Genomic DNA, 27,252 nt, shown 5'->3' with positions numbered 1-27,252 from the left:
CACTAATATTACCTACACGGTTTCTTATTTGTTCCGAGTACACACTACACAGCAAGGCAATATCGAGCTGAAATACTTTGTACAATGATCCTTTTACCTGCATAGTAGACTTTCTAGAAGATACCTATACCTAGCTATAGTCCATCAATCTTTTTATAACTTTTAACAACTATAAAAGTAAATGTTTCAATCACTGCGCCGCAAATCAAAATTACTCGCAACCGCAAATATTTATACTATAAGTATTTGCAAATACGTATAGTGTACCTACATATAGAGCTATATATTTTTTAATGTGTCTGCAAAATTCCATTTTGTGCATGTTATATACATATATACGTACTATAAAGAGTCAGTCACTCCCGTTATTTATGCTAATGACACCCCATTAATAAAGCAACAAGTAATCAGACTATATTTTAGAGCTACTTTTGATTATGAAGTCCTATAAGATATTACCTATACGCGATTAGATCCAGGATGTTTTAAATAAATGAATAAATAAATAGAGTGGACGAAGCGAAAGTGCTGTGTCAGGATTGTAGTAAGTGGAATTCCGTAGTATCTGCGTAACCTAACGGGAAATATATATGATCTTATATAAGATACCTAAACCATGTTGAATTTTAATTGTTCCAGTTATCCATTTAGTTATGTCTCTGGAAAGAACAATGTTATTTTGTTATAGAAAGACCAATATTATTACACTGTACAAAATTATCACGATTTATTTGTAATATATACTGATATAATATATCCTGTACTTTTAACATATTTAGGGATGTTATCGGGCTAAAACCACGCAACATCTAGTTTGTAATATATGTATAATACTGTACTTTTAACGTATTTAGGGATGTTATCGGGATTAAGCTACAACGACAGCGGATTCGCGTTGTTTCGAGTAAATCTTTAATTCTTTAAGTGCTTAAAAGGGGACTGTCGAGGAAATAAAAAATGCTTAGCTGCATTAGGACCGTACTTGCATTGTATTGATCAAACACATTGTGGTTGATAATATAGTACTGTTGCTAATAGCTAATTATTCCAAAATACAAAGTCTCTCTTTGAAAAAGTCTGACTCGGACGGAGTTTTGTGCCTGCATTGATTATAATTCAAAAACTTGTACAGCACTGTACGTGTTTATTTCTCGTAGTATTTGCGTACAATAATTTATTTTTTATTTTATTTTTTTATTATTTAATCGGTATATATACATAAAAAGATACAAACATGAATAAAATTCAACGAGCAATGACCGTGTGTTATAACCATTACAGGCGTTTACAACATTCAAGTTGACATTTTAAACAAATATTAAAACAACTATATTGGCTATAATTTGAGACAGAAGAGGCCAATAATAATAGTATAAACCCTTTATACATTAATTTAATTACTTGGACTAATTAAGTAAGTAAGTAAGTAAGTAAGTAAAATCTTTATTTCCTCTACAAATTATAAAACACATGGATACATAATTACATACAAAAATACAATATTTGTAGAGGCTGGAGCCTAAACTAGGATACCCTGTGTTTTAGGACTTGTAACAGAACGCACCACAATAATCGTCGCGGATGGAATCATCTAGGTTCTTTTCAATAAACTTTAATGTACATCAATAATGTGTTCAAATATTTGTCTAAAACTTAGTACTTAACAGTAACTAAAAGGTTTGGCTATGGGGTGAAATCTTTTTTTCGACATTTATTTATTATTTTCGTCTTTTTCAATTTATATTTTTATTATTATAATATTCTTTTATTTTTAGACTTCAGACAGGAAAAAAAAACCATAATTGTAACTTTGAGAAACATGTAGGCTTTGTTTCACCTTTAGGTTTCATAATTTCATAGACCTACAAACAAATGGAATTCAGTGGTCTCTGCTTGCCTCGGTGGGGGGTAGGCGTGGGTTTGTGTATGTATGTATGTATCTACAAACCAATATGGAAGTGATAATGATATTCTAGTGATTATACCATTATGTATGTCTGTGCCCAGCAGTGGGACATATGTATGCTGTTTATGTTTATGTATACCATTATGAAAATACTTATTTCTTAATTTGAATCTAATGTTTTCTATAAGCCAACTATTTTTATTAACTTATAAATTCAACGCCATCTGTTAGGGAATAGATTTGGATAAGTGCATCTACTCGTACATAGATGGAGTGGGAAAAGGTCTGTCATATGTGAAAAGCAGATATTCATTTCTAGGCAGCTTGATAGCTAGAAGTCATTGTAGTACCATAGCTTGCCAATAGATGGAGCTGTACGATATCAATAAAAATAATCAACCAGGGTATTATTAATGAAACATACTATTTTTCTCCAAAACTGCTTTATTTACTATTGATGTTCATAATTAACAATGTACCTTTGATGTGAGAAACAGTAGCGTGCTTGTAGGCTTAAATCTTTCATCTTGCTAAATCTGTCCGTCATTCACATTTGTTTTCCCATAATTTTCTTTAATATTCTGTAACAGATTCCAGGTTTGGAGTAGATATCTGTCTCTACTGGATCTTTGGACGATTCTGAAAGTAATTCATAACTGAAATTAGGGGTAAATTTTATGTAAGAGCATAATCACTGTCTAGTACCTACTAAGACGATGACTTGCATTTACTTATTGTTTCTACAGGTATTATTTATGACTCACAGGACTCTAATAAACGAATAAAGACACGTAACTACAATAGGAGTAGGATTCATTCTTATTCTCAAAACAATATGAAGGGAGATCAAATCTCATCATGAAAGCCAGTTTTAACCGAAACCGTTTTGCTAATAACTTTATATTTTATTTATCAGTCCAGAAACTATTGGTTGATTTCATGTCTGGTTGGTATGTAATTTACTAATTAATACATTACTCATCAATAAAACAATGTTGTTAGTGACTGAGCATATGTAGGAATCTAAGGAATATTTGAAAAATTTCATCTGTTAATATCTCATTAAATCCTAAACAGATTCAAATAATTCTTGTAGTCCTGATAAGAACTATCTCCCCACACATGGAGTTAAGTAATAAAATTTGGCTTGATTGCTGTTTGATAGTTGAAATTATCGTAACAAAAATTGGAATAAATGGTTGAAACAGTGACTTTTTGCACTACGAATTTCTCTATAAAATACTTAACGAATACAAAAGGTATTTATTAATTTCTTACCTGGCGAGTGAATATTTTATAGGATACATTATAAACATCGTCAAGAAGTCTTCAATCTTACTAATTATTGTAGCTAAAACCCGTACGTTGCATCTTATTTTGTCTTCCTTCCATTATGATTCCCACTATTCTGTAGTCATATTAAACACAATCTGAAAGGTTTAATAATTATATTTAACACAAAAAGTACACTAATTGTCCAAACAATACAAACCACACTACTTGATTCAACTGTTTTGTTTAACTGTGAGAACGAATGAAGGATATGTTCAGTTTACGTCACAGGAATACATAGATTATAAAAAGGTATACGAAATTTTAGAGTTTGTTAATTAGGATTCGAGATAGGGATGTTATTTTGAAAGAATATGTACGAATTTATGGAATAAAATTATTTAAAATACAAAAATAGACATTAGGATAGTTTGAATTTTCGCGGGAGTAGCAAGCACCAAAAGGGTGTCGATGTAAAAATATATGAATGAAGGGTTTTGAGCTGGTATATTTTACAAAATTGAAAATAATAGCTATATTACGTAGTATTTCTTGTTGAAATTGATTTATAAAGCAAACGAAGTTCGTACCTATCGTTTAAAATATTATTCTAATTTTTTAGAACTGTAATTCGCGAAAATTAAAAAAATCATGGAAAAAAAAGTAAAACTAAAATAATGCCAAGTGTGAATCGCATTATTTTGAGGGGTTCCGTGCCTACAATTGAAAGAACATTTAGTGAACAAAAACATGAACGTGAATTGATCGTGAATTTTATATTGCTAGTATGTTGTCGTTGTTAATGACAAGCCAAGACATGCATTGGAGGATCGGGTTTGTAGAGTGGGGGATCTTTTTAAATGTTTGATTTATTGTGTTTCTTTGAATTTGTAGTTGTGATGGCAATGGAGATGCATTGTTTTTGAAAGTTTCAGCTACCTAATTGTCACAGTTTAAGAGATATAGAGGAATTTAGGTATTTTCATGGTTTTTGTCTCCAAAAACGGAACCGTTTTTGGATTGTTGACAAGGTGTTGTATTGTACGCGTTTTAGACCCTAAAATAGAACAATCTAGAAGTCACGCCACTTTTCGCGTACACAGAGAAACAGCCAATAAGGTTGAGGAGCTTGGTTTGTGTAGATTATGTAAATTACAGATGTGTGCGAGAAACGTCAGGCAAATGGTCGAGCGAGTGTTTGGCTTTTTAGAAATTCTACAAAATTGGATATATTTTTTATCTAAAATTCTGCAGTTCTGATTTGATAAATTAAATAGAATTTGATTAAATAAATAACATCATTAGTATTATAGTCTACTTAAGAATAAAAATAAAATTAAATGAATATTTTTATGTCAATAGGAAGTATGAGATTTTCAATAAATACCTCGATTGTCAATGTCGGGTAAATGTCATTTGGATGTTTTTGAGGCGCTAGTGGTAGCAATATCGCGATTGCCTGATAGATGAGACGGAGCATAACGGGTATAAAAGGGGTTTTGGACGATTTTTTGGGGAACTTCGCTCGGAGCAAGAACAGCAGGAGGTGCTGCCGGTTGAGGATTTTCAAGTCGGACTAGCTATTCTGTAAGTCGGTAGGGATCCGTTCTGCTGGATTACCAGCTGTCGCGACTTTTGAGAGCTCCGTAGCTCAGGATTACAGTGCGCGATTATTATTTTGTCAATTTATGTAAATTTGCTTTTTAATCAGCTATTCGAACCTTCCGTGGTGTAGCTGATCGTCTACCGCGTTAGAATAGGGATTAGAATTAGCTTCCGTGCGTAGATTACGTGAAATATTTAGGGTTTTGTCCGACAAAAGTCCGCGGAGTGCGCTGTAGGGACCTTGTTAGGTTTAAAATAGGAAGTGTGGTGTACTAATTACTTTTTCTTACAGGCATCGTTGGAAACAGGTCTGAGATCATCAGATCTCAGACGACAGGTACAATTTTACGCTAAAGATAGGGCCCGATAGGAGTAGGATGTGTCAAAAGTGTGTAGGGAAGCTTGCGAACGTAGGGATCATGTGCTGCTTGTGATTGTTTACCTTTGTTTGTGTTTTGTTATTATTTATGTTATTTTATGTAGTTTATGTATGTTTATCTATTTAGTCAAGTTTAGGGAGCAGGGGATTAGTTTTTTAAAAAGACAAAAATTAGATTGTACTTCACTAATTTACTTTTATTAACTATGTGAGACGTGCGTACAAAGTTGGATGCGCGACACGAATGTCAATTGTGCTTAAACTAGTCTTACGCTAAGTGCTTATCTATGCAGAGGTTCCAGGAATTATGCCACCCTTGATGTGCTGATCAAGCATTCACGGCTATAGTGCCTACAGTCCTTAAGGGCTGGGCTGACATAACTCCTCCCTCCTCAAGTTCGAAATCACCTGACGATTTAGAGTCACGATGATTTCGAAAAACCTTAAGTTTCCATAGGATGTAACTTACACAACTTAACGCTATAATTATATAAAGTACAATAGTTGCTAGACTAACACTATTCGTGTCTACGATTACGCTTTCACTATTTGTTTCACTGGTTGCACTAACACTTTTTAGATCACTAGAGAGTTGCTTGAGATTGTCCAAATTAACGCCCTTGATGTTAACACTTACTTCGGTACTAACGTTTATTTTCTGCAAGTCTGGTAAACTAGTTATTGGAGTAATTCTAAGACGGTTGTCAGCCATTGAAGATTGCCGCCGGTCTAACTTCAGGTCTTCGAAGTAGAGATCGCATCTTTCATCCGTAGTTAGAAGGTAAGTTCCTCGTAGCTGTATTCGATTGACGTCGGCCTGGCATTTCTCTGTCATGATGTGGTTGGTTCGGCTAAATATTATCCAATTCTTAGGTCCGATACGCTGAATTTTAACATCTTCTATATCTACGGCATGCAGCTTGCAGAGCGTCAGGTTATCTTCAAATTTCATCAAATGCTCGATACAAGTGGGCTCAGGGTAAGTAACTATGTCATCTTCCCCACACAGGAACTGTTCAGCAGCTATTTCCTCGCAGTGCTTGTCTAAGGGTAGGTATTTCAAACCATTCGCCAAAAGGTAAGGATATTTGGGTATTATTACTGATGTGAGATTTCGGATTGAATTGAATATAGGTATGGAATATAATTTGAAATAATTGTACATATAACCATCAGTTAGGGGAACATCCATTACAAACGTAATCTGATTTTTCTTAATATACGCCTTAACATTAAAAGTAGTTTCTATATTAACTAAATTATCTACACTAATAGGGTACACCAATTTATTGACCGTACTTATAGATTCTAAAACATTCAAGAGTTCGTCGGAGTTTAATATAGACTGATGAAGTACTGATACCTTACTTAGTGCCAGTGATGTTTCAATTTCACTTATCGTGAGATAAATTGAATAAAAAGTGTTCATGAATAAATGATACATGTTTAATACATATACCGCATAGATTGAATTATTTTCCTTAGTAGCTATGTGTTTAACTAACCTCTCTACTCGTTTGAGGCGTTCATCTATTATGAAAGAATTATTTTGTAGGGTTTCAGTATTGTTAATTATAGTATTCACCATTTTTAGAATAATAGACATTTGGTGTTCCCTTTTAATTTCATTTCCCTTCATTTGGGAGATCAATTTGTCATATCGTAAAGCATCATCGTGATCCAGGTTTCCGGTAATTACTTTGATCATAGAACCGAGAGGATTCAGAAGGCCTCTCCTAACTCTGCTAAATGGCATTATTTGTTTAAACTTTTGTATAGTTATGTTGTGCAAGTTTTGAGCCTGTAATTTAGCGTTATAAAACTCATTTTCATAAGGTTTATTATTATCAATCAGTTTATCGAATTCCTTAAACTTTTTAGAATGTAAAATGAAGTCATCTTCGATGCCACTTAGGTCTAACACCTTTACGATAGTCCATGTGCTCTCCTGTCGATGTGCCTGACCCAGTTTAACGGGTAAAATACCCGGGTTTTTATCTATGTCCTGAAGTTGTAGATTCTGCACGCCATGTATCAACATCGTCCATGTCAGGGCCAGCCAGCACCTGCGGAGGACGTTTAATATTTTTAATGGGTACCTTAGTTTCCCTTGTGCCTATACGTATTGGTACGACATTTCTAACCGGTTTGCCTATTACTATTGCCTTGTGATATCTATCCTTATCCTTTGCCTTTCTTTTATTGACGTCCTTAGCAAAAATTACATCACCTATTTCAAAGCTTGGTTCACCTTCACCACCCTTAACCTGTCTAGCCTTTTCCTTCTTTGCTAAAGCGTTTTCACATATGTACGCGTAGAGATATTTCATTCTTTTATTATGGTCCTTTATGAGTTGTTGAGTGAAAGACCTCTCAAAGTCACAATCGAAGACTTGACTCGAACAAGTGTGGCCAAAAACGACCTCAAAAGGCGTGAGATTTGTTGTTGTATGAATGGTATTATTGTAGGCCATTATGGAATAAGCCATGATGGATGCCGCGTCAGTACACTTCTGTTCATAACGAGCCAAACGATATATTTCTATTATAGTCGAATGGAAGCGTTCGACTATACCAGTTGAATTGGGATTATTGGGGGTGGAGATATGAAGTTTAATTTTGTGAAGATTCATAAGTTCCCTCATGAGTTCGTTATTAAACTCACTGCCCGGATCACTTGAAAGTTTCCGAGGTACGCCGTAAAATGAGAAATATTTCGTGAGGGCTCTTACGACCTCTGGGGTTGAACGGTTTGGGATTTCAAACGCCTGTGCGAGTTTACTAAAAGCATCAACAAGTGTTAAGTAGTGACTTCCATCTATTGAAAATATATCCATAAACACCTCCTGAAACGGAGCGTCCTGAGTTTGCGTAAGTTGCAGAGTTGGTTTTAACGGCTTTCTATCATATTTCATTCGGCGGCAGGCCTCGCAGCCGTTTATAACTGCAGCCACCGTATTAATCATGTTCTCCCAATAATAATTTCTACGAATTCTAGTTGAAGTCTCCTTGTTGCCGCGATGACACGTGAGACCTTCGTGATATTTTTTTATAATAGCTTTTTGTTCTCTTTCATCTTCCACATACACTATCCGTTCAGTACACTCATAAAACTCTACCGTTCCGCGTTTAAACAGTTCAATTATAATTTTCGAAAAGGCTTTCCTCAATGTTTCATTTTCAAAATATACAAAATATTTAACTTTGGGTTTTATATATTCTTTTAAGAATTGTTTGATGATGTCGTCATCGTTAGGCAAGAACACTTCTATTATCTTTTGTTTTTTTCCAGAAAGGTCTTTAACTTGTATGGTGTTTTTAAACCATTGATAAATATGAATCTGGTTAGGCTTTGTGTCAATTGCTTCGTGGAGAATAGGGATGCCAAATGATTCCAACTCCAAACCCGAATGAATTGTATCCGTAGAGCTACCGTCTGAAATTATTGGGAACTCGGGCTCCGAGTCACGGTGTTCCAAGTTTTCTGATACGGTTAAGGTTTCTGAAGAATCAGAGATTGTTATTGTATCAGAATTATCACGTTGACGTCTTTTTGCTAGTTCAGAAACCCTGGCTTCAATTTGCTTCATGAATTCTCCTAGCTCGTCTTTCTTATCGACGTTTACTTTCATAGATGTATTATCGTTTTCGTTAGTCTCACTGTCGGAGTCTATAGCGTTAAGTTTTATACGCGAGAGGGAGTCGGCGTTAGCGTTCTGTTTGCCCTTTTTGTATTTAATATTGTAGTCAAATTCCTGCAACTTAAGACGCCAGCGCATTAATTTGGAGTTCGGTTCCTTTAGCGAGTCTAACCATTCTAAAGGTTTATGGTCGGTATAAATATCGAATTTATTTCCGTAGAGATAAGGCCTAAAATGTTTGGTTGCCCATATTACAGCGAGAAGTTCCTTCTCGATGGTACTATAACGTGACTCGGTGTCACTTAAGGTTCTGCTGGCGTATGCCACTGGCCTATCTTGACCAATGGGGCCTTGAGAAAGTACAGCTCCTAGGGCCACATTGGATGCGTCCGTTGTTAGTATATAAGGTTTTGTGAAATCGGGGAATTGTAATATTGGCGCGCTTGTAAGCAGTTCCTTACACCTTTCGAAAGCATCAATATATTTTTGATCAATAACGATTTTGTTACGCTTCTTGAGGCATGCCGTCAGAGGTTGAGTGATCTTCGCGAAGTCCTTGATAAATCGTCTGTAGTAACCGATAAGTCCCAAGAAACTTTTGATCTCAGTCGTTGTCCTGGGTAATGGATAGTTAAGAACTGCAGCGATCTTATCGTTATTAGGCATAAGACCGTCACTAGTGATCGTGTGGCCTAAATATTGAACCTCTTTTCTTAGGAATTCCGATTTGTCTAGTTGTACCTTGAGATTTGTCTGTCTAAGTCGGTCAAATACAGCTCGAAGTTGTTTAAGATGTTCTTGTAGACTGGTGGAAAACACAATTATATCATCCAGGTACACAAGACAATGTATTCCCTGTAATCCACGTAATACATTGTCCATAGTCCTTTGGAAGGTGGCTGGAGCCGTCTTTAGGCCAAAAGGCATCCTAAGGAATTCATAATGACCCGTTTGTGTACTGAATGCAGTTTTCTGTCTATCACTATCGTTTACTTCTATCTGGTGATAGCCGCTAGCAAGGTCCAGAGTTGTGAAATATTTACTTTTGCCTAGCTTATCGAAAAGGTCGGTGATATGGGGTAAGGGGTATTTATCGTCTATTGTCAAATCATTTAACCGCCTGTAGTCCACAACCATTCTGTACTTTACCTGACCAGAAGCATCCATTTTCTTAGGTACTAAATGTACAGGTGCGTTCCAGGGTGAATGAGACTCCTGTATGATGTTATCTTCTAACAGTTTGTCCACCTGTCTTCTAATTTCATCAGCCACAGCCGGTGGTTGTCTGTATGGTTTTGAGTAAACTGGATCTTCATTTTTGGTTCGTATGAAATGTTTTATCTGATTCGTGAATGTGAGCGGTAACTGCTCACAGTAAAATACGTCCTTGTAGTCGTGGCACAGCTTCTCGATGTTTGCCCGTTCCTCCGGGTTCATGTGTTCAAGTCGCAATTTGGACAAATTGTGTGTTAACAGTTCATCGGTATTTATATTATCTCTATCCTTAAGAAAATTTACATTATTTACCTTTGGAACGTATTCGGTAACCTCAAAAGGGGAAGTGACCACTATATCCATTGGGTCCTCTGAAGCGTTTTGTATCACCGTGGTTGCGTATCCCCTGACACAACTTACCAAAGCGTCAGGCATTCGCACGCCGTTGCAAAATTGTGTAAAATTTAATATTGCCTCACCTGAATACATGTTTGTTGGAATTTTCACTCTAATTTCCGCTCGCGGGGGTATTGTTAATACATAATTATCACAATGATGAATAATAGGTATATCAGTAAACTTGGTCTTCAGCACACCATCCTTGAGATTTATGATAGCGTCCATTGATTTTAAGAGATCGTTTCCAAGTAGTCCATCATAACGAGGATCGACCTCATATAAATAGAATTTATGTATCGCTGGACTTTTGAACGTAGTCATTAATGGGACTTCGATTACTTGATCATGGTGTGAACTAGCGTGGGTGCTTATGACTTCAAACGGTTCTTGGGAAATGTAATCCCGAAAGTACCGATAAGCCTTTTGTGGGCTAATAAATGAACGTGTACTACCGGTGTCTATCATAAATTTTGAATCGATCTCGGGTAAGTAAATGTATGGCAACTTCAATTTTATATCACAATTTAACTCTATTTTTTCCTCGCGCCTATCGAGGCGTGTACGTGAAAATTTCGCGTCTGCTTGTTATCATCTTGGTTGGAGTCGTATGCACTCATAGCGCATTCTGTCTTATCTGCACTCGCTTCCTCTAAGGCGAGCGTGGGCGTGCATTGTTCGTCTGTATCAAATGAACACGAATTATAATAATATGAAGAGTCTTCATTGTATGAGTTATACTCAGGTACGTAAGGGTCTTCCATATAATACGGGTAATCGGTTTCATAAAGTTCGGTTTCATTTACATGGAAGCTATGTTTCAAAGGGGGTGCGGTGCGCATGGTAACATCCGAGGGGAATGACGGTTGAGCAACTTGTTGTGGAGGTCTATAACCTTGTTGTTGACCGAATTGTTGAGGTCGCATAGGGGGTAACTGTTGTAAGCCTACTGGTCTATAGCCATAGGGTGCAGGGCGACCTGCTTGCGGGTTGAACTGCGGCCTGTATCCAAACTGTGTAGTCTGTACTGGACGATTTTGGAATTGATGCGGTATTGGAAATCTAGACTGGGGAATGCCAAATTTAAATTGAGGGATGCCGAATTTAAATTGATTTTGAGTATTTGTGTTTTGATTGGGCATAAAGGTTCGTGAACCAAAACCCTGGTTCTGAACAGGTAAATTATTGCCAAATTTGAACTGAGGTGTTGAGACAAATGAGGTGGATTGTTGCGGGGTAGGTACGAGGGGCGCTTGAGGCTTAGCAATCGCAGATGTGTTAGTTTTATTTTTAGCCTGATATTGTTCGTGAAAATTCACTTCCTCGAGTACCACGCTGAGGGCGTCCTCCAGCGTATTGGGTCCGTGGAGTCGTACAATCCTGACCATATTTTCCGGCAAGTTAAACAAGAAGACGTTAAGCGCCAATTTATTATAAATAGTAATTTTACTACTCCTCATTTGAACATCATCCAACAAGTTAACCTTAGCAATAAGGTTGGCCCTTATCGATTTCACACGGTTACAAAATTCTAAGTAAGTTTCACCTGTTTTTATCTTTAGCGATTCTAAAGTCATGGCAATGCACTCTTCACTGCGCGGATCCCCAAAGTGTATCTGCAGTAATTCCTTGAATTCCGCCCACGTCTCTACATCCGAACGCTCGCTAATCAACGCAGCTGCATTATCAGTAAGCCTGCTCGTGATTACTTGCATAACATACTCATTTTGAGCTTGATCACCTCGAAACCTTTCAATAATGTATTCACATTTCCTTAAAAATAAGTTTATGTGCCGTCCATCGCCATTAAACATAGGAATTATTTTAATAAATTCACTAGGAATGATCCTTAAATTGACCTCCGCCATGTCGGAAAATTGCTAGATTTACTTCGATCACTAAAATATTATATTACTTAATAGATTTTTATTTAAAAATGATGAATATCAATCTCAATGTTACAAGTAAGTATTACAATTTTCAATCTTAATACAGGTAAACTTAACTAAATTAACTAATTCAGATCACGTTTGAAATGAGAAAGGTTCGATCTCAAGTACACGTAGTAGGGATAGTAAGGAAGGCGAAAAGTTTTACTCACCATGCCCGAACGACACCCATCTCTGAATATATCCACTTCACAGTATAGTCCCGTAGTTGACAAATTTATTTGTTCGTAAGATTCGCTTAGTCCGTCGCTCCCGCACCTTTTTTTCACAGCACCAGACGATTTTAGTCCAATTTTTACGCGAAATAGCGCGAGTAGCACGGGTAGAACAGCGAATCCTACCGGCTGCGCCAGTCAAGTTTAGGGAGCAGGGGATTAGTTTTTTAAAAAGACAAAAATTAGATTGTACTTCACTAATTTACTTTTATTAACTATGTGAGACGTGCGTACAAAGTTGGATGCGCGACACGAATGTCAATTGTGCTTAAACTAGTCTTACGCTAAGTGCTTATCTATGCAGAGGTTCCAGGAATTATGCCACCCTTGATGTGCTGATCAAGCATTCACGGCTATAGTGCCTACAGTCCTTAAGGGCTGGGCTGACATAACTATTTAACTTTTGACTGACACTTTACTGACGCGTAGGGAATGACTGCCTGCGATATATTCTGACTGGACTTTATTTTTCTTATTGGTTATGTTTGGGCTGTGTGTCAATGTTTACAATGAAAATTGTACATATTGCCGCATAGACTGAACAAAAATGTTCTGCTTGTAGTTCTGTGTGTTGGGATCCACATTTCGAGGTAATATAATTATTGCTTGGAGATGGGGAGAACAGTATGCAGAATGAGGTATCCTTGTTTTAGAGGTAACCTCATGGATTTAGATTTTTACCTTATATTGTGAACCTAGACTGTTGGTCCAGGTTGGATTGTAATCTTGCTGTGTTTTATTGTAGTTAGAATTCCCCTGAGGATTCTATTCGAAAACCAATTTGAAGTTACACAGGGTGAACCTTTATGGTTTACGGCCTGCTACCTCACTGTGTCAATGTAGAATAATTGTAGGAACAGTTGTTGTTACCACTGTAACATGGTTCTGGATTGTTCTATAGTGGTGCTTTGGGAGATACAGCTATCTACAGGAGTGGGGCGGTGAGATATTATTATCCATGACCTTCTTTCTGATATTGGGACAGGATGACCATCCGCCAATATGAGATGAAGCTAGATAATCAGTATCGAGCCAGCGCTGCGACTTGGATAGTCAGGTTGGATTGCCTCCTCCTGATGAGCGGTTGTGCGTGGCGATGCTTTCGAGTATGAAGACTCTAGCCGATGCCATATAATCAGTAGTAGTATTGTATGGTATGGGTCAACTTTGTCCTCTTGTGTTATAATGTAAATTTATTATGACCCTCTCTGGACCTATCAGTTTATTGTGGCTTATTAAGCCATGTAAATAATACAATTAATTACTAATTTGAATTAAATTATAAAAGTCTGGATACCATGAGAGGAAGGTAATGGTATTGATAATGGCTTTTGAATAAACTTATATACTCTGAATCTGTGTTGTTATTTCACCTATGTGACTTAACATGACTTCTATATACTTACTGTATTGTCCGGGCCTGCCTGGCTTGATTACACTGATATACAAACCAATTCAACACAATTTATTTGTGTTATTTTACTATTCATCTACCTGATAATACCTTAATGTCACTACTGCTAGTTAGTGACATACCTAACTTTACAACCTATACCTTGTCCAGGGGTTTACCTGGCCTGATTTCACTATGCAACTTGTTTGCTTACTAACATGCAATATTATTGCAATAATGCATTTATGCATAACAATTACATCCAGTTTGACTGCATATATTCTTGTGATTCATGGTTGGTGTCATATTCATGACCATCCATCTCACAATCATACTTATTCCTATGGCTGGTGTTATTGCAATGCCGCTGAAGCCATAGTAGGGACGTTAGGGACATTTTTGCTTAGTATACTCGGGGTCAATCCAGTTCGGTAGTCTCTGCTTCTGTTGATCCTCTTGCACTGTGGTGTATTGGGGGGAGGACAGTGATGAGTAGCTGCGTATTGCCTTCGGTTGCTAAGTCGCTCATTCGTTTTGTTAGGGACCTTTTGCTTAGTATATTTGGGGTCAATCCAGTTCGGTAGTCACTGCTTCTGTTGATCCTCTTGCACTGTGGTGTATTGGGGGGAGGACAGTGATGAGTAGCTGCATATTGGCTTCCGGTTGCTAAGTCGCTCACATACTTACCTTTTTGCGCCATGGCTATGGTGCTAACTATGCATCACAATGAGTTGTGTTGTTAGATTGGATGTAAATCTGTCTAACTTAAATAATTTTATTACATATGTGAAATTGGTGTTGGGAAGCTCTTCCCTTTACCTACCAACTATTTACCTAATGCTCCTGATATGTCACATATTTTATGTGCTTATCATTCCATAAAAAACCTATATGTTTCTTTCGGAGAGGGGCCTAAATCAGGGTAGGGCCTCATTCGCCGGTGAGCGTGGTCGGGGCTCGAAACGGCACCCTATACTATTACATTGTTGTTATGGGATTCAAATCCTTTTCCTGTGTTCCTAGATCTTTTACAATAATAAAACTTAATTCCTAATCATATTTTAAATAACTAACTAATTTCTTACCTTCTTGTAAGTCTCTCTTGTTTAATTATAAGCTTTAATCAGTGTCATTAAGTTTAGGTTTGCTTGGCGTTGATTTGACTGTTTTTAAACTATAAATACTTATAATATCTCACATCCCATTGCCCTATTACTTAGATATTTACTTGACTTTCTCATATACCATAGTGACATAATTATAACCTATTTGTATTGTTATTAAGTATATATGTAGTATATTAAGTTAGTATTATTCTTTATTTACATGCCCTCAATAACATGCATTCATATCTGACTCAGCTACCTTCATATAAAAGAATTTGAGTTACTACAAAACACAACATAAGGTCCTACCTTTATACTAGACGATCACAACAATAATATTGGCCATTTTAATCACTTAGTTTGACTATAACCCAGGGTCGAATCCTGGTCGTTTAGTCATTGGATTGAGTGAGTGGGGTTTATTTATTTATATAGTTATGTAAGGGGGGGTGCGTTACAGACTCCAGGCCTCCACCCCCAAAAAGTCATGGTCAAGAAAAAATAACAAAATATAAAAAAAATTAAGAAAAATTAAGTTAAGTTTTTTTTTTTAAATTGTTAGACTAAATCATAAAATATTTCTTAAAAAGAAAATATCAAATTTATAAATGCTTGTATGTGTATGTGTGTGTGTGCGTGCGTGTGTGCGTGTGTGTGTATGTGTGTGTGCGTGTGTGAATTAAAACTAGGTGACGTAAATGGTATGTTCTTTTGTCCTCTACAACTGAACTTTAAGTTTTACTTGTATTGGCAAATCAAAGTCAAGTGTAGATATTCTATAAATTAGAAAATTATGACAGCGCATAAGATGCGCAAGAATTTTGTTCTTTTTTTGTTTTCTCCGAAGAATAAGGCAATGGGAACTATGCCCAAAAGTGCTGCCAAGTCTTATTGATTAATGAAATGATGAAAGGTGATAACAATCTCAATCGAATTAAATCAAATTCCGCAAAAACTTTTGACTTATGAAGCGGATTTTTGGCACGAAGCAAAATTAGATAGGCACACTTTATTTGTTGAATATTCCGATAGGTAATAATAACATTATCGCGAATCTTTTCCAACTAACTTAATGTGGTCATTAACCAAAAAACACCACTTTGTATTAATGAAGGACATATTGATGTCCTTTAGGTGGGAACGACCTAAGAATTCGCCAGAATTTCGATCTGCTTTCAGCACTAGGATACATTTTTGTATTAGAAATCAAATCACCTCAAACCCTGTTTGTAATAATCGCTCATAATTATCTCTATCTCTAGCATTGTCCCGTTCACGGGATCCGCTTACCTAACCTGAAAATTTGACAGGACCGGTTTTTTGCAGAAGCGACTGCCTGTCTGACCTTCCAACCCGCGAAGGGAAAACCAGCTCAATACAGGTTAGGTCACACACCTCCGAAAATGTATTTCTCGGGAACGTGGGCTTCCTCTGAGCACGTGATAATCATTTATGATCCAAACATGAATTCGAAAACAAATTCGACAAGCATTGGTTTAGGCCTGTACTGGATTCGAACCTGCGACCTCAAAGTGAGAGGCAAGCGTTCTACCAACTGGGCTACCACGGCTCAATAATAGCTCTTGTTAAAAATTAAAATTGAGGAGCTCCATGGCGCAGCGGTTAACGCGCTTGATCTGCGATTGTTGAAGTTAAGCAACTTTCGCAAAGGCCGGTCATAGGATCATAAAAAAAAAATCATCTCGAGCTCCTCCGCGCTTCGGAAGGCACGTAAAGCCGTTGGTCCCGGCTGCATTAGCAGTCGTTAATAACCATCAATCCGCACTGGGCCCGCGTGATGGTTTAAGGCCCGATCTCCCTATCCAACCATAGGGAAGGCCCGTGCCCCAGCAGTGGGGACGTTAATGGGCTCATGATGATGATCATGAAAAATGAAACTACGAGTAATACTCTACTTACATTACGTAAAGAGGCGCTTCAAAAATGTATATTGTCCGGTTCGGGGATTGTATGAGGTGTTTTCGTCATTAGACGTATAAACAAGTTTACTTGTTTGTGAAACTTGTATAAAACAAGTAATGTTGTAAATACTACGCTTATGGTCTTCGTAGACTAATGAGGGATTCTCCAGGCTATATTCACCAAAACAACATAGGATGGCATTATACAGCTTTAACGTGATAATCACTTATTTTCTCATTACTCGGGTATACAATTATTCCAAAATACAATGTAATGGTAGAAGTATAAATATAAATAGTTGTTACTTGATATTTGGATCACATTTTATGCATATAATTACGTTGCTACCTATATGGCAGCAAATCTACAATAAGTCACGACAAAAATATACATACATACATAATATATTTATGTTAGAACACGTGTACTGTACTCGGATCCCAAGGTAACAGGGACCTTTGTGGAGGACGCTTAGCGTCAGTTAAACGATGGCTCACTGTCACAGATTATTTTTATTGGATGTTCTCTGTACGGAGTTCGACACAAGAATGGTACAACTCGGTTGCTTCTTCTCTCGGTTGATTAAATAAATTTTGTCGACATCGATAAGTTTGTTTTTTTCCCTAACATGCCTGCCACGTGATTTTGATCGTATTTTGACAGAACGACATGACTTATTTGGGTTCACATATTAGCACCAATCGACAAAACGACATAATTATATCGTCAGAATAGATAAAATGACCGTCGCACGTTGCGGATGTTAACCTTAATGGTTACAAAACATCAATGTGTTTGAGGTGTTTTGTATAAACCAGGTCTGATTAGGGTCTTCTTCTTCTATCGTGTGGGTTGTGAGATGGAGTACCAACCTCATCAAACCTGGTGTCAGGGTTACTATTGAGCCGCCAGACCCCTGACATGGCTCATGTAACGACTACTTACTTACATCAGTAAGTAGTAACCGGGACCAACGGCTTAACGTGCCTTCCGAAGCACGGATCATCTTACTTTTTGGACAATCAGGTGATCAGCCTGTAATGTCCTAACCAAACTAGAGATCACAAAGTGATTTTTGTGATATGTCCCCACCGGGATTCGAACCCTGGACCACCGGATCGTGAGCCCAACGCTCAACCACTGGACCACTGAGGCCGTTATACATTTTACTGATAGCGTGACTGTGGTGTCCTAGTGAATTATGGTCCTAACTTAACACTTTCAAGGACAGAGCGTCTAATGACGTTCCCATTCTAAGGTGTCATACTATCTACCTCTATTATGAACCATCAATGACCCATGATCTCTGTCCGCGAAAGGGTTAACCTTATTCTTAACACTCATGTAACTTCTGTATATTTATGTATGTTGTAAAATAATATTCATAAAATCCACAACATGAAAAACGATCCGTCACAATCCAAGATAAATATCGCGCGGTGTTTTTCGAGTCACCGCAAATTAGGTCACATATCGCCTACATTAAATAGACGCTTGTACTACTAAAGTAGCTAATGTATATAATGTTTATACATACCTACCTACATACATACTTAATTAGTTTTCCGCTACTATTAGGGGAGAGGTATACATTCATTTACGAACCAGTGCTTCATTGGGGAATATACCTAATACGATGTGATCCAGCCGATTTCTGCTACGGCGACTGCTTCAACTCCGACGTTCATGTGCTCGTATGTGGCTTATATAGCCTATCTTGTTGGGAAAGATCCTCGCACATAGCGGGCAATACCTAATAATATGACTAAGAAGACCATGCGCCTGGTAATAAATAAAAACGTCAGTGACTCGCGGCGGCTTTGCATTTTAAAAGCATCAGGCGTTTGAACTTCAATAGTCACAGAATATAAATAAGAATTTCTAGTATCAAGAGAATAAGTCCATTAAACAACCTGCAGCCTTGCGAGTTCTAAGAAAAGACCCTTAGGCAAGTTAGAAACTTCTTGAATTGGGTTAGCTGCTAGTTAAGTAACTTATAACAACAACCCATACACTGGGACTGAGTCAGATTCAGGTGTCGAGAGTAAGTATTTTCAACAAGACTGACATGGGGTACCATGTATGTGTAGGGGGTACGAGTAAGTAGGTATACTTAACTTTCCAAGGGCGTTAGCAAAATTGCAAACGATTAAAAAATGTAATCGACTAAAATGTATGGAATAGATGTGTCACCTTATGCCATTCATCATCATAAACATAACACCATCGCGTAATCCTGAATGGGTAGGCAAAGTGACGGCCCTAGGGAAGTGCGAGGTGTGCCACAGCACAGGGCGCCGAACTATGCAAAATCAACCTAGACTGGTTCACCCTGGCCGCAAATTACTTATACCGGGTCATGAGTAATAAAATATCATGTATCCACTTTAGAACCTTATCGCACTAACATATTATAATAATATATAAAAATAATATAAAAAGTTAATGTGACATGGTTTCAAAGTGTATACATACTAGTACTCGTGACCGTACAAGTTAGTTTGCGGCCACATAAACTCTAACTGGGTGGCCATAAACAACATTTTTGAAAGATTTAAATACGTAAATTTAGGTGTCCGTAAATCGAAAATTTTGAATTTCCAGTGGCTAATTGGTGCCACTTTGAGGTCTCGCACCACCTAAATATTTTCCTAGGGCCGCCATTGGGTAGGCAGAGGTATACTAGTCATGGTAAATACAACCACTTCGCCATAGATATTATTATGTATAAATTCCATATAATCCCTGGGTATCCCTGTTGCCGTAAGAGCGCTTAAAAACCAACGACAATCGTACCCGGTCTGTAAGCGCACTAAACGGGCACCAAACCTAGAAATTACGTGATATCAATGAGGGATTTCCTTTTTATTATTTATTTTTTTTTTAAATTTAACCTAGCTGCTGGATAGATGGCGCTGAACTTAATAGGTGGAGCACGGAACGGAACGTTATATTATTTGTGTTTTTCTTTTTGAAATCTTAAAACGAAACGTACATGTCACATTGATTATGTTTTTAAATAAACAAATAATGAAGGAATAAAACAGAATATTATCAAAATGTCCCGAGAGAATGAAAATAAGAAGAGAAGTCTTTGTCTCGTTTATTTAATTTCTAAATTAAATAAATGTTTTTTTTTCTAGCATTGGCATCTTGGTAATGGCCCAGTAACGAAGTTGATAAGCGCCATTTAACGAGGTCTTGAGATTTTTTTTTTTCTGAAAAAGAAAACCTCCCATTATCGCATTAAATGTTAAGGAACTATGTGAAGGAACGAGAAATCATTATACTTGTGGCCGACAGTCAATTGTTCGTGAGTCGTTAGTCGCTATAATATTACAGCCAATAGCCCTCACATGGGATTGAATCATTGAACACGGCTCATGGTTTCATATTTTTCGATACATTTAACGGCCCCTATGGTCTGGTGGTTATAAAGTTCGGCTCCCGATCGGAAAGTGATACGTTCGATTATCTGTCAGTAAGCGCTCATTTTCTTTTTATTCGCATCTCTCATAAACCCTATTCAGTCATTCTGGTGGGCGTTTTTTTCTTTGCAAAAAATGTAGTTGTAAAAAAGGAATGCTTTGAACAAATTAAATTTAAAGTGATTCAGGCTAGGAAAAAATGTCCTACATAAATACATACACAAACTCACGCCTATTTCCCACCGGAGTAAGCAGAGACTATGGAATTCCATTTGCTTCGATCCAAAAAATGTCCCAATGGTGCTAGTTACACAATTTTTTTACACACAATTTTTAGACACATTTTTTTTTGAGTTTTATCTGTTATTTTCGTATCTGCCGATAAGGTAAGGGACGGATGATTGACAGTTGTTCATTTAAAAAATGAATCAGTGAATGGATGAATAACCCGGGCGAATCAACTAGGTTTCTCGCTGGTATGCAACCCGTTGACGTGTGCTGTCGACTTAATTCTGTCAGGTTATTGGCCAATGTAAAATTTATTTTCAGGGGATTCTTTTAGTTTTCGGCTTAAAGTTGACGTATGTTCCATACATTTTATGTCTGTCGATTACCTTTCCCTTTCCTTTTTAAAATGACAAGTATAACATAAATTATAGTAGGTAGGGTAGGTAATATTATAGATAGTGCATACAGGAATTAGCACCAATATATACGTATATTTCAAATAATGTATGTAAGTGTTTTTGTTAGAGGCTTACCTATAATATACACTTACATTGAAAATAATTTAGTTTAAAATGAATTAAGGATCTAAGGAATGAATACCTACCTATTATTTTCAAAGACATTACGAATCTTAATCTAATTTCGAAAGCAGCAATACATTTTCTGACTTAAACATTTGTGAAGTTATTGGGTAAGCTTTATTTTCAATCCAGACATATTAAATGCAACGTGACGTATATCCAGTGTAAGAAGCAGAGTAAGTGAAGAATTATTGAAATATCACTTCGGGTTGAATCGAATTTTAAAAATAGACAGAGCATCCGAATTGAACTGGTTAGAACTAGGTTTTGAATTCGTCGAGAAATAAAGCTATAGTGGGAATCACGCAGCATTGTTTTGTTTTTTGACTAGAAATCGATGTAACTGGTATTTTTCAAATTAAGAATACTTAGGTAAATGGAGAAATTAATAATAATAATTATGTTCCTACTGAAATTCCATATAAAATTCAAAATTCTGAAGCTACACCCTAAGCGGAAGGATTTTAGTTAGCGTTATTCTTTATACGTATTTTACTTTCCTCAAATATTACTAATAAAAATGTGGTAGCCCTGGAGAATGCGTGACTTGCGTGGTACTGTCAATGGTTTGAATCCCGAGTCGGGATCTAAAACACTAAATTGGACTTTATGAGTTTAAATTTTTGGAACATAGATGATTGATTTGACGTGGTTTCCAGGATTTGTGCCCGGTTGATGGCAATAGGCTCACCTCTATTACATAAGTCGTAAACATTGCTGGCGGGAAATGTACATACTATACACCTCTACCTACTCCTTTGGGGATAAAGGCGCGAAGCTATGTTATGTGAAATATTACTTACAAGTTAAACGTAATTAATTAAACAACCGAACATAATACAGCAGAACTTCCTCTTCAATAATATTCCGAGAGATATTTCAAAATAACTAACTTGAATATTTAACTAGGTAGTTAACTCCCCAGTTATTTAACCATCCTGTCACGCTAACCGAACCGAAACCACAGGCATTAACAGTATCATTACACAGCACAACATAAGCCACAAAAGCGGAATTAACTGAGCGCCAAATATAAATCATAACAATAACGTATAAGGCTCGGTGGAGAATAAAACATCCACTCACAAAACACGGGATAATTTTAAAATACGCGCATAAAATGAGCAAAGTTACAATTCGTTAATATGATAAGTAAACCACAGCTGCTTTTGGTACGAAGCCACTGACACATCTTTTGTGTGACTTCACCAAACCGTTTGGCTCACGATCCGGAGGTCCCGGTTTCGATTCCCGGTGGGGACATAACATAAAAATTACTTTGTGGCCCCTAGTTTGGTTAGGACATTACTGACTGATCACCAGATCCGTGCTTCGGAAGGCACGTTAAGCCCGGTTACTACTCACTGATGTAAATAAGTAGTCGTTACTTATGCCATGTCAGGGGCCTTTGGCGGCTTAATAGTAACCCTGACACCAGGGTTAATGAGGTTGGTGCTCCACCTCACAACCCCTCACAACCCACACGATAGAAGGATAAGACCCTAATCAGACCTGGTTCATACAAAACAGCTCATTTTACACAGACGCTACACATTGATGTTATCGTACACGCGCATCCGTGTGTGTCTTACGTCAGAATGACCGCTACGGCACTAATCCATAATGTGGAAAAGTGTAGTACTACACCCGGACATTTGATAAACACCTCGTTTTGCACAGATCCTACACATTGATATACGCGCATCTGTGGGAATGATGTCTGACGCCCATACGATTTAGGACTATAGTTAGACCGAGGGGGTGAGGTAAACCTAGCGCAGCCGCTGGTGGGGAGTGGATAGTTGCCGTTCTATACGTAGCATTATTCCTTATACTATGCCTTAGTATCGGAATAACTGGTCAATTAGTTATACAGCGAATAGAATGCCATCTAACTATTGAGAGGCCCTAGTGAGATAAGGAGCTAATAGTTACTAAGATTAACAACCACGTCGTCCTTATAGCCTTTAGCTTTGGTGATGTGATATTTTCGAGTTCCATTGAAGTGACCTATTGTAGATTGCCGCAAAGGACACTACTTGACCGGACAATTGGGTACCGTAAAGTTACCCGGTACAAAATAAAAAAAAAACAACAGGAATGAGGGTCCAGTTGAACGCGAAGCTCGGCTCAGAGCGTCGTCTGAGATGATCAAATTTGAACCACGACCACGCCAGCGGGGTAGGTAGGTGTCCGGGTCATAAAGTATTTGTAGTCGCGAGCTGATTGGCTGCCTCAATGGTTAGAGTAATCGGGTCGTCACGATCGTATACGACCTTCGTTCGCCGATATTCATGTAATGTCATATTTAATTATAATATATACGTCTGATATAAATGGGTATATGTATGTATGTATTTATATTTATATATTTCTATTTTTTTTTTATTTATAGTATTTATTATTTTATACTAGATGTTGCACTGTCCCGCACCAAATTGTAATAATGTTTCCTATCCACTGGTTGCCTGGAAGAAATTGCTGCTTAGCAATAAGGCCGCCAGATTGTACTGTATCTATCTTCATCTGTGTGAATCTGTTCTGTATGTTGTGTGCAATAAAGTATATTTGATTTGATTTTGATTTGATTTGATATTCGCGAGATGATAACATTCTCATAACATCTGACCTCATTGAATATTTTTTATTTACTCAGTCCAGCAGGAAAGCTCCATAATACTCAACAGAGATATAGGATCCTATTAAAACGTCAGGGAACACACGCTGCGGTTTTGCACTGATTCATTGGTCAATTTCAGATTCGCGCTAAATAGCTTGCTAGTAATAAACAGGGACACACACAAAGAGTGGCCTGCAAATGTCCTTTTCGAAATTATGGACTATACGTATGGACTATGTGGGCTATAAAGCTGGTTGCCTATTACCATTATGATTTGACACTATCTATATACGGCGATACGGCGCACCACACCGTTGATCTAATAGCTCAGATGAAGCGGGGGTACTCGTTCATCTTGCGACAATCGTGTATAAACCGATATAATATTGGTTGGACCTTTCATTGCGTGCGATAGGGTGGTTTCCAACTAGTTAAATCAGTACTTTTTACTATACGTCAAAACACGAAATTACTATGGAATTTGAGTGAAAAAACAACCTGTGACGTCATAGAAAAAGTAACAAAATGTCGTACTTATTAATACTTTTTTGTCACCTTTAGATCTGTCTTTTCTTACATACATACATAAATTCTCGCCTATTTCCCATCGGGGTAAGCCGAGACTATGAAATTTCATTCGCTTCGATCCTGACATACTTCTTTTGCTTCCTCCCGCCGGTTCAGAGGAGATCTTACTGGACCTTTTCTAAGGACATCTCTAATCTGTATTAATTTAGTTATTAGAATTGTATAATTTATCTTAGACCTAGGACACTACCCAAGTGTCAATCTCTTAACAAATTCTTATGAAACAAATTCCTGGACTAATCTATTTGAGTTGGCTAGCTCAGTCTGTCTCCTTGACAAGATTCATAATAGTAGTAATTTTAAATTCTGGTGGGTCAGCGTTTCCTATTGATTTATTACATAGACGCTGCACATCGTAAGTTCTCCCATAAAAATACTTTCACTTGCAGAGAACTGCCATTTGAAGTGTCGTACTTATTGGAAAGCACCCAATGTGTTTATGGCAATGAAGCTAACTATAGAAACATATTATACATCAATGGTACAAATACAAATATACTTTATTGCACTAAAATAAAAGGAAATATTTACAAAAGGTTCTAAACTAGATAGCAAATGGCGGCCTTATCGCTTAAAGCGATTCTTCCAGACATCCATAACGCGAGGAAATATGTAAAAACTATAAATTATATGGTTATTGGTATATGGTTTAAAACTTCAAAACGTAATTATAAATAGTTTTATCAACTCACAACTCAACTCACATTGGCAGAATTATCTCGCATTTAATGGTTGGATGACCCAGTTACAAAAATGTACAGTGTTTTCGTTGACATTCAAGTTGATTATTTTGTTCCCAGGAAACAAACTGACGTGCGACTGTCGCCTGTCCTGGCTTCACAGGCTGCGTAACGAAACAAAGAGTAAACGTCTCAAGATATCTCTGGACCGACTCAATTGCGTTATGGACAACAAACTGAAGACTAACCTAGTCGACATACAAGTTGAGAAAGTCTCACCTAAAATTTCAATCTCTTACAAGAAAGATGACAAAATCTACGACGATAATGAAGAAGACTTAGGTGATGATAATATGTACGAAGATACTATGCAAGATCAGGATATAGATTCAGATAAGACCAAAATAGAGTATCGTAGGAAACTGCTTGAAATTCCAACAGAAATGCTACCGTGTCCAAAAAAGCTTTCTTATGAGGAAGAATTGTCACCACCAACACAAGATGAAGTCAGATACTTTGGATCATCAGACAAAAGTAAAGGGTCGATAGTATTATTGATACTAGTTACGGTTCATGTACGATTATTGAGGTATTTTTGTTAAAATGAATCTTCTTCTATCCTGTGAGTTGTGAGGTGAATAACCAACCTCATCAAACCTAGTGTCAGGGTTATTCTTGAGCCGCCAAAGGGCCCTGAGATGGTTCATGTAACGATTACTCACTGACATCAGTGACCAACGGCTTAACTTGCCTTCCGCACGGATCATCTTACTTTCGGACAATCAGGTGATCAACCTGTAATGTCCTAACCAAACTAGGGATCCAAAGTATTTTTGTGGTATGTTCCCACCGGGATCCGAATCCGGGATTCGAATTCCGGATCTGCCGGAACGTGAGCCCAACGCTCAACCACTGGACCACAGAGGCCGTTGTTAAAAGGAATGTAAATAGTGTTTTAATTAGGTAGTCTAGAATAATGTTAAAATAATAGGCCTGGTTTTTGTGTGCTCCTTTCATAGATACGTAATCGCGATAAATGATGTTTATTCTCATAAATGTATTCTTTTTATATTCAAAATAGATTTTACGTTTGATCAAAATCTCACACGCGTACCTAGAAAATGTCTATTCAATATTATTTAAGTGACTGAATTCTGAATATATATGAAGACAAACAAAACTATGTTATTTTTTGCTTTACGTTTAAAATAATTCTAAGTAACATGTAATGTAAGTTAGTTACTTTATGAAACTTAATACTCTGGACTGACTTTAGAGATCTCTTCTAGTTATTTAGAAAGTAATTGTAAATTATGTGTACAATACTAACAAAGTTGTAGAGAAACGGAAATTAATTTGCGGTCTGTGTAAATTTTATTTCCGATAAAACTTTTCTGTTTCAAAACCTTTGTAACAATCTGTGAATATAAATTTCAAAGCATCACACCATTCTTTTAAAGACCACTTGGTATTTTTCATATATTTTTAATTAGGTTATTTGAAGATGATATTGGGCCCAAACCAGCGAGATTTATAAGTGGGATGTTTCGTAACATAGCTGTAGTACAGGGTATTAGTGACATCGTAACGAATACTTTGAGAGATGATTCAAACCATGATTCTGAGTTGCTGTTAAGTGGAATATTCCGTCGCAAAAGTATGAAACTCAAAATGACAAAAAATCACAAAAAAAACCTCAATTTTTCAACAGAAACTTCCACCTGATATCAACTCAGAGTCATGGTCTGAATCATCCCCCTCATTATTTGATACGGTGACACTAACATCCATACACACTTGTGTGGCTACCTGTACGTGCTTGTACGGGGCGTAAGTGACATCGTTACGAATACTGAGGGGGATGATTCAGTTTATTATTCTGAGTTATTATCAAATGGAATTCTCCATCGTAAAAGTGTAGAGTTGAAAATAATATTTAAAAACATTCGATGGGGAATTCCACTTGATATCAACTCAGAATCATTATCTGAATCATCCCCTTCAGTATTCGTTACGAGGTTACTAACACCCTGTATATTCATTAGTAAATGTTATTTTAATATTCTGTACTTAGAACGCAATCGAATCTTTTCATGACTCTATGTCATTCCATCCTCATTTTATGCA

The 27,252-nt window shown here is 37.0% G+C and overlaps 2 protein-coding genes and 1 long non-coding RNA gene across 4 annotated transcripts in view; 1 reads left to right on the top strand and 2 right to left on the bottom strand.

The window, feature by feature from the left end:
- LOC126373320 (connectin-like) overlaps positions 1-26,782 on the top strand; it is a 63,232-nt gene extending 36,450 nt beyond the window's left edge. For both annotated transcript variants that reach the window (XM_050019438.1, XM_050019437.1), the window contains exon 3: positions 25,246-26,782. In XM_050019438.1, the coding sequence (XP_049875395.1) occupies positions 25,246-25,727 (482 nt within the window). In that variant the 3' untranslated portion in view covers positions 25,728-26,782. The remainder of the gene's footprint in view (positions 1-25,245) is intronic.
- LOC126373410 (uncharacterized) lies at positions 2,354-15,396 on the bottom strand. Its single transcript, XR_007567311.1, has 3 exons — positions 15,057-15,396; positions 3,185-3,336; positions 2,354-2,545 (listed from the first exon to the last, which is right to left on the bottom strand). It is a non-coding gene; the product is annotated as an uncharacterized LOC126373410 (long non-coding RNA).
- Positions 5,334-12,966, bottom strand: LOC126373305 (uncharacterized). Its single transcript, XM_050019410.1, has 2 exons — positions 12,516-12,966; positions 5,334-7,228 (listed from the first exon to the last, which is right to left on the bottom strand). Exons 1-2 carry the CDS (start codon positions 12,533-12,535, stop codon positions 5,491-5,493), a joined length of 1,758 nt encoding a protein of 585 aa, XP_049875367.1. The 5' UTR covers positions 12,536-12,966; the 3' UTR covers positions 5,334-5,490.
- Positions 26,783-27,252: the final 470 nt, after the last annotated feature.

This window comes from Pectinophora gossypiella, chromosome 15 (genome assembly GCF_024362695.1).
Source record: "Pectinophora gossypiella chromosome 15, ilPecGoss1.1, whole genome shotgun sequence".
NCBI classification, from domain to species: domain Eukaryota; kingdom Metazoa; phylum Arthropoda; class Insecta; order Lepidoptera; family Gelechiidae; genus Pectinophora; species Pectinophora gossypiella.
The sequence above is the reverse complement of the archived record's forward strand: the minus strand, read 5'-3'. Positions and strand labels throughout refer to the sequence as shown.